Source organism: Oncorhynchus gorbuscha, linkage group LG03, assembly GCF_021184085.1.
Source record: "Oncorhynchus gorbuscha isolate QuinsamMale2020 ecotype Even-year linkage group LG03, OgorEven_v1.0, whole genome shotgun sequence".
Taxonomy (NCBI): domain Eukaryota; kingdom Metazoa; phylum Chordata; class Actinopteri; order Salmoniformes; family Salmonidae; genus Oncorhynchus; species Oncorhynchus gorbuscha.
In genome coordinates this window covers 97,549,344-97,557,445 of record NC_060175.1, presented here as the reverse complement: position 1 = coordinate 97,557,445, position 8,102 = coordinate 97,549,344, and the positions used below count along the sequence as shown (strand labels likewise).

The window sequence follows — 8,102 nt, the reverse complement described above, 5'->3', positions numbered from 1 at the left end:
TATACAGTCCATGCAGATATTAGTCTTTGCTCAATCATGCAAAGAGTAGCTGACTTTTTGGATATCACCATGCACAAAACCCCAGATTAAATTATGTGATGAACATTTAGTCTTCAATATACATGAGAAAGTAATGTCTCTGAGAAATAACTGAATGGGTTTGCCATTCCTCTGTGTGTGCACCTGGGTGTGCCGGAAGCCTGATTAGTTTACAGCGGCTACCCGTCTGACGAGCTGGGTCTCTCCAACCCCTCAGCCTGCAGGTGAGAGAACTAGGAGGCAGGCAGATGCTAGGGAGGAGCCCCGTGCCATGCAGACCCACCCCTTGAGAGGGAAATATAAGCCAGCCACCTCCAGAGAGCAGTCACTCAGAGGGACTTGACTTTCCTCTTAGTGAGATCACCTGCACCACCAATCCTCTCTGTCTCACTCCATTTCTACTACCCCCCTCAGAGGACCAGAACAGCTGCAGCCATGAGCATCAGTTACAAGAGCAGTGGCAGCATGAGCGGAGGCTTCGGCTCCAGCAGAGGATTCAGCTCCGGCGGAGGTGGTGGCGGCGGCGGTAGTGTGAGGAAAAGCTTCTCCAGCTTCTCCTCTTCAGCAGTTCCCATGGGCTCCAGCCGTATGAGCAGCTCGTCGGTTAGACGCTCTGTAGGCGGCGGTGGTGGAGGAGGCTTCGGCCTGGGTGGTGGTGGTGGAGGAATCTCCAGCTACAGCTACATGAGCGGTGGTGGAGGCATGGGCGGTGGCGGTGGCGGAGGCATGGGCGGTGGAGGTGGAGGCTTCGGCATGGGCGGCGGCGGTGGAGGCTTCGGCCTGGGCGGTGGTGGTGGAGGCTTCGGCCTGGGCGGTGGTGGTGGAGGCTTCGGCCTGGGTGGCGGTGGTGGAGGCTTCGGCATGGGTGGCGGCGGTGGAGGCTTCGGCATGGGTGGCGGCGGCGGCTTCGCCCCAATCACAGCTGTCACAGTCAACACAAGTCTGCTAGCCCCCCTCAACCTGGCCATTGACCCCAACATCCAGACCGTCCGTACCCATGAGAAAGAACAGATCAAGGGTCTCAACAACCGCTTCGCCTCCTTCATTGATAAGGTCAGTAATGTTCTATTCTCTGAAAGCCCTTCCGTCTAACAGGATGTTAAAAGTCTTAAGTATGCCATAACTATGGGCCTGTCCAAGTAAATGAAATATACTGCATTGATCATCATCTACCATATGCCAGCATAGACAGGATGCAGATACAGTATACTACAAATCAGACACTGCAAAGAGATACTGCAAAGTATCTGCAATAGCAATTGATGGCTGGGATACTGTTTTATGGTACAGGTTGCAAATAGCACGCTTGACTAGCTGCAAGACTGTGTCTGTTGTACGCTATTGTAGGGCTCATTAAATATTTCACAGCCACTCATTATGCAACACCCGGAAATCCTAACCATATAGGAACCAGTTAGGACTGGCTGTGAAAACAAATACACTGAATGATGTAGTGGCTGCATCCTTTGCCTTAAAGTAAAAACACAAGGGTGTATCCTTTACCTTAATGTATAAACAGGATCATATCACCTTGTCACAGGTGGTCAAAGTTCCAATGTGCAGACTGTTGCATTGAAACTGAAAGTGCATCACTGCTTGAGTAGTTTAGTAAGACTGTAATTGCCCTGGCTCTGTGAGTTAGAGGGGGGTGAGTTTGGAAACCCTAGCCCAGGCAGATCCTATAACCACGGACCCACTCTGAGTGGAGTGAGGAATGGGATCAGGTTATAGCCCCATTCCCATGGCAGCAGCAAGGGACTCGCTGGCTTTCAATAGAATGCTCTGTCTCTGATGGTGCACCTGAGAGTTTCTCCTCTCTCCCATCTCTCCCTCTCAACTGGCAGAGACCCACCTGCAAGAGTTTGAAGTTAATATGGCTAAAATTATACTTTATCTGTCTGAAACAGCAAGTTGTGTTAGAGGTTGTTTCTAAATACTTTAATATTTCAGACTACGATGGTATGGACACCTAGCCTCACCTAGCTTCACCCTGTTAGGGAAAATGCTTATTTTCATCTTTTCACAGACACAGACCTGCTTTTTTTCTGGATGGTCGAACAGATCAAATTCAGTCATCTCATTTGTCTTTCTTCTGCAAAACATTTGTATTTAATAAACCCTTAATTCCCTAACTCAACCAAATGTAAATCAATGAAGACTTGTTTTACCAAAACAGGACAGTAAATGCCCTCAGGCAGGTATTTCTCAGATTCTGTAGAATAATGTCTTATAATTACAGGGTGTGGCAGCAGGCAAGTTCATTCACTAGGCCATTCCACCTCAGGCTAAGGCGGGGCAACCCAGCGATATCTGCTGGGGCTTGCCATTGGTGATAATAAGGGAGGATTGGCTCGGGTGTGGCAGGCTAAGACTCCCTCCCTCCTCAGGGATGTTCAGCCTTGCCCATGTACCTCACATGGAAGGAATCTTCTGTAAGCAGGAAACTGTTGAAACTTGTTCAGGTTATGGCAAGTCAAGGCAACATCACCTCACTAGAACAGAACACACATAGTACAGAGAGATATAAAGTGGATGGATGTCTTCCTGTCCGCCCCAGCCCTGAGGGAAGAGCTCAGCTCAGTACCTGTTAACAAGGGCCCACCGAGGGCTGCGTGTGCAAGTCAGTCCTTTTATACAGAGGTGTAGGAGAACAGCAGCTTTGTCTGAGACCCAATAAACATCTACAGGCATACCGTCTTCATTAACTTAGTGAATGCAAGTCTTGAGACACTAAATAAATACACAAGTTAACGTTGCCAGGGAGATGTTAGCAAGGCAACTCATATGGCATTGCATGTAAATCAAATCAATCAATTAAATGTATTTATAAAGCCCTTTTTATATCACCTGATGTCACAAAGTGCTATACAGAAACCCAGCCTAAAACCCCAAACAGCAAGCAATGCAGAATCTATATAGAATCAATGTAGAAGCCACCGTGCTTCTACATCACATGATACAAGGTGATAAAATATTGCGTAACCCGGATTGGTATTCTGTAGTGGAAGATGTGTGCAACCCTGGTTGTAGCTGTAAATATGACACCTGATAGTAACTGTTCCATTTGCATCACAACACACAGGTACGCTTCCTGGAACAGCAGAACAAGATGCTGGAGACCAAGTGGAGCCTCCTGCAGGACCAGACCACCACACGCTCCAACATTGATGCAATGTTCGAGGCCTATATCGCCAACCTGCGCAGACAGCTGGACGGCCTGGGAGGAGAGAAGGTCAAGCTGGAAGGAGAGCTGATGAACATGCAGGGTCTGGTGGAGGACTTCAAGAACAAGTGAGTTCGACACCAGACGTTGCATGAACGCTCTAACTGTCCTAAATACTGGCCCCATATAACCATATGCAATGTGTTTTTGTAGATATGAAGATGAAATCAACAAGCGTGCCTCAGTGGAGAATGAGTTTGTCCTCCTCAAGAAGGATGTTGATGGCGCCTACATGAACAAGGTTGAGCTGGAGGCCAGGGTCGACTCCCTTCAGGATGAGATCAACTTCCTCAGGGCCATCTATGAAGCAGTGAGGACCATGTCAAAATACAATAAGCTTTGCATTTATTTGTATTTTTTATCCACATTACGGCTTTCCTGACTTCCTCCTATCTCCTTCTCTCTCTCCAGGAGCTGAGTGAGCTGCAGGGCCAGATCAAGGACACCTCAGTGGTGGTGGAGATGGACAACAGCCGTAACCTGGACATGGACTCCATTGTGGCTGAAGTGCGCGCCCAGTATGAGGACATTGCCAACCGCAGCAGAGCCGAGGCCGAGTCATGGTACAAGCAGAAGGTATGAGGAGTCTTTAGTATATTTCTATCACAGGAGGTTGATGGCAACATTTATTGGGTAGGATGGGTGTGTAGTAGTGGCAGGAGCGGAATGAGTGGAATGGTATCAAATACATCAAACACATGGTTTGATGACATTCTATTCGCTCCGTTCCCCTCAGCAGCCTCCACTGATTTTTATAGATATCCTTTAATTAGCTACAGTACATAATAACATATAAGCTTCACACTGACTCATGCCTGGGCCTCTATTCCTCCAGTTTGAAGAGATGCAGTCCTCTGCAGGACAACATGGGGATGATCTGCGCAACACCAAGGCAGAGATGGCCGAGCTGAACCGCATGATCAGCCGTCTCCAAAACGAGATCGAAAACGTCAAAGGACAGGTACAGTAGTTTGTCAAAAAACGGCCAATTCAAAATAGTATCAGGTCTGGCACGACACTAATATTCCATTAAGTGAAAATATCAATCTGATTTCTGATCTTGTCTTTCTTTTACCTTGTAGCGTGCCAACCTGGAGAACCAGATCGCAGAGGCTGAGGAGCGCGGGGAGATGGCTGTGAAGGACGCCAAGCTCCGCATCAAGGACCTGGAGGAAGCCCTCCAGAGAGCCAAGCAGGACATGGCCCGGCAGGTGCGCGAGTACCAGGAGCTGATGAATGTCAAACTTGCCCTGGATATTGAGATCGCCACCTACAGGAAACTACTGGAAGGAGAGGAGAGCAGGTAATTACACAATCAAATAAATAGATAGTGAAACAAAACGTACCAAATGCATGGATAGGAAAGGTAAAGGCTCAACACAAGTCATTTAAAATCTTTTAAATTAAGTCAGCACTTTCATTGTAGTATATGCTTAGTGATCATGTCAACTAATCTATGAATCTCTTCAAAGGATTACCGGAGGTGGAACTGGAGGTGGAATTGCAACCATCCACGTACAGACCTCCAGCAGTGGTGGTGGTGGCGGTAAGAACCTCATACATGTGCATTCAAATTCAGTTAGACAAGAAAATGATAACAGTGAAGACAATCGGTCTGATTAGTCCAAGTACTGACTTCGCCCCTTCCATCTTCCTCTCCCAGGCTCCGGCGGTGGATTCGGCATGGGTGGTGGTGGTGGAGGCGGTGGATTCGGCATGGGTGGTGGTGGAGGAGGCGGTGGAGGTGGCTTCGGATATGGAGGTGGCAGTGGCATGTCCATGAAAAGCAGCAGCGGCTTCGGCATGAGCAGCGGTGGCGGCGGTGGATTCGGCATGAGCGGCGGTGGCGGCGGCGGCAGTGGCTTCGGCATGAGCGGCGGTGGTGGTGGTGTCTCCATGTCTCGTTCCTCCATGACCTCCACATCCAGACGCTTCTAAACACAGAAGTCTGTCTGGCTGTCCCCACCTCCCCCTCACCTCCTCCTCTCCCTCTCTTCCTCGACAACCAAAGCAAGTTACAAACTCCTCCTGTCACATGCAGGCACAGAGCATCTATTGATCTACATTATAACCCAGGGTGGTTTGATCTCCTTAGCTGCATATGCCCCATAGTTACTGGCTGATAGGAAATACTGGATGCACTTTGAATGCAGCTGACAGATCTTTTCCAGCCCAATATTTCATGTGATTTATTCCTGCACTGAGTATCCTGTCCCTCACAGATTCAGAACATACACCAACAAAGATGGAGGCAGAGAGATAGTGAGAACCTGCAGCAGAGAAGTGAGTCTGCTCACTCTACATTCAGCCTGGTTGTCTTTAGTTGCTGGATGGTGCCTGTCATGGAGACACAATATTGGTTGATAGTGCTGTGACAGTGCATTTCATAAGGTAACAGTAGGTTCCCTTTGCACACATAGCCTCCAAATGGGCCTGGCAGAGACGTGCCATGCTGTTCACTCAATGTTGAGACAGGTGACAAGTACAGAGTACACCCCCCCTCCCAACCCCCCATCCCCACTGCTTCGCTGCCCCCATATTGCTATGCATTGTGGGGACTGCCAGGAGATCAACATAAGCAGCCATACTAAAGTGTCGCCCTTTGCTCTGAGGTAAATAATCTAGCATTAACTCTTAACTCTCCCTATCATAGGGACAATGGGTTCTCCACTGATGTTTGCAAACAGTGTTTTTCTTGTCATTCTAACTGGTACACCCAGATTTATTGAATGTTATTGATCATGTACAACCAAAACATTGTGAATAAATCGGAGTTCTATAAAATACTTGTGTTCACTCTTTCTCTTCTTCCTATATCTGTTCTACATAGACACAATGACATTACTGACAGGGCTGATAGGGTTACTAAAAGCAACCACACTTTTAAAGTTCACAAATAGTTAACTTACTTGTAAATGAACTCTTTTGTATTTGCATTGGTATTCACAGCTGATTTGGAAAAGGCCATTGATAAAGCACGACTAGAATTGATATATAAATGCCTGGACTATTTCAATTTTGGAGAATCTCTTATAAAATGGGTTAAAGTTATGTATAGTAACCCTAGGTGTAAAATAGTAAATAATGGCTACTTGTCAGAATAGTTAACGTTAACGTTGCGTTATGGTAATGAGCTTGAGGCTGTATTCACGATCCCGGATCCGGGATGGCTAGTATCAAGAGGTTTAAAAGGTCAAGAGGAGTGAAACAAGGTTGTCCATTATCGGCATATGTGTTTATTATGACCATCGAAATGCTAGCTATTAAAATGAGATTCAACAGTAATATCAATGGGCTAGAAATCCAGGGCTTTTTTTTTATTTTACTTTGCAAGTAAGTTTTAAAAAAATCTTATTTTCAATGACGGCCTAGGAACAGTGGGTAACTAACTGCCTTGTTAAGGGTTAGAACAACAGATGTTTTACCTTGTCAGCTCAGGGATTCGATCTATCAAGCTTGCGGTTACTGGCCCAACACGCTAACATCGAGGCTACCTGCTGCCACAGGCTTAAATCAAAGTGGACATGTTTTCTTTTAAATCTGCAATTTGGAACGCTCCACAGCCTCAAAGAGGATCTAGATAATCTCTCTCACCTCATCTAAATACATTTAAACTCAGTTTTTAACAATTCCTGACATTTAATCCTAGTAAAAAATCCCTGTTTTAGGTCAGTTAGGATCCCCACTTTATTTTAACAATGTGAAATGTCAGAATAATAGTGGAGAGAATCATTTATTTCAGCTTTTATTTCTTTCATCACATTGCCAGTGGGTCAGAAGTTTACATACTCTCAATTAGTACTTGGTAGCATTTCCTTTAAATTGTTTAACTTGGGTCAAATGTTTCGGGTAGCCTTCCTCAAGCTTCCCACAATAAGTTGGGTGAATTATAACCCATTCCTTCTGACAGCGCTGGTGTAACTGATTCAGGTTTGTAGGCCTCCTTCCTCACACACAATTTTTCAGTTATGCTTGGGGTCATTGTCCATTTGGAAGACTCATTTGTGACCAAGCTTTAACTTCCTGACTGATGTCTTGAGATGTTCCTTCAATATATCCACATAATTTTCCCACCTCATGAAGCCATCTATTTTGTGAAGTGCAGCAAAGCACCCCCACAACATGATGCTGCCACCCCCGTGCTTCACGGTTGGGATGGTGTTCATCGGCTTGCAAGCCTCTCCCTTTTCCTCCAAACATAACGATGGTACCTTCAGGTGTTTGAAATTAAAAAGTCACTTGCACATCTGAGCAAACTTTTTTGCAGGTGCATGACAACAGTTGAAGGTGAAGGAAAGAGCAGTGTGCGGTTTACTTTTTCCTTCACCTTCAGGTGTTTTGAAATTGCGCCCAAGGATGAACCAAACATGTTGACGTCTAGAATTTGTTTCTGAGGTCTTGCCTGATTTCTTTTGATTTTCCCATGATGACAAGCAAAGAGGCACTGAGTTTGAAGGTAGGCCTTGAAATACATCCACAGGTACACCTCCAATTGACTCAAATGATGTCAACTAGTCTATCAGAAGCTTCTAAATCCTTGACATCATTTTGTGGAATTTCACAAGCTGTTTAAAGGCAGTCAATTTAAAGTATGGAAACTTCTGACCCACTGTAATTGTTATACAGTGAATTATAAGTGAAATAATCTGTCTGTAAACAAATGTTGGAAAAATTACGTGTCATGCACAAAGTAGATGTCCTAACCGACTTGCCAAAACTATAGTTTGTTAACAAATTTGTGGAGTGGTTGAAAAATGAGTTTTATTGACTCCAACCTAAGTGTATGTAAACTTACGACTTCAACTGTATGATAACTGTACCATATTACAGATTGGATCGC

At 45.7% G+C, this 8,102-nt stretch overlaps 1 protein-coding gene across 1 annotated transcript; it reads left to right on the top strand.

Annotated features, from left to right (window-relative positions):
- Positions 1 to 359: 359 nt before the first annotated feature.
- On the top strand, positions 360 to 6,048 carry LOC124032337 (keratin, type II cytoskeletal cochleal-like). Its single transcript, XM_046344658.1, has 8 exons — positions 360 to 1,092; positions 3,122 to 3,330; positions 3,416 to 3,572; positions 3,674 to 3,838; positions 4,098 to 4,223; positions 4,345 to 4,565; positions 4,735 to 4,808; positions 4,926 to 6,048. The coding sequence occupies exons 1-8, from the start codon at positions 475 to 477 to the stop codon at positions 5,198 to 5,200; spliced, it is 1,845 nt and encodes a 614-aa protein (XP_046200614.1). The 5' UTR covers positions 360 to 474; the 3' UTR covers positions 5,201 to 6,048.
- The last annotated feature ends 2,054 nt before the right edge of the window (positions 6,049 to 8,102 follow it).

Excerpts from the sequence above, each read along its gene's own strand:
- LOC124032337 (XM_046344658.1), top strand. The coding sequence starts at position 475 with ATGAGCATCAGTTACAAGAGCAGTGGCAGCATGAGCGGAGGCTTCGGC. Across the intron at positions 3,331-3,415 it reads GTGGAGGACTTCAAGAACAA|ATATGAAGATGAAATCAACA; the intron begins GTGAGTTCGACA and ends GTGTTTTTGTAG. Across the intron at positions 4,566-4,734 it reads CTGGAAGGAGAGGAGAGCAG|GATTACCGGAGGTGGAACTG; the intron begins GTAATTACACAA and ends ATCTCTTCAAAG.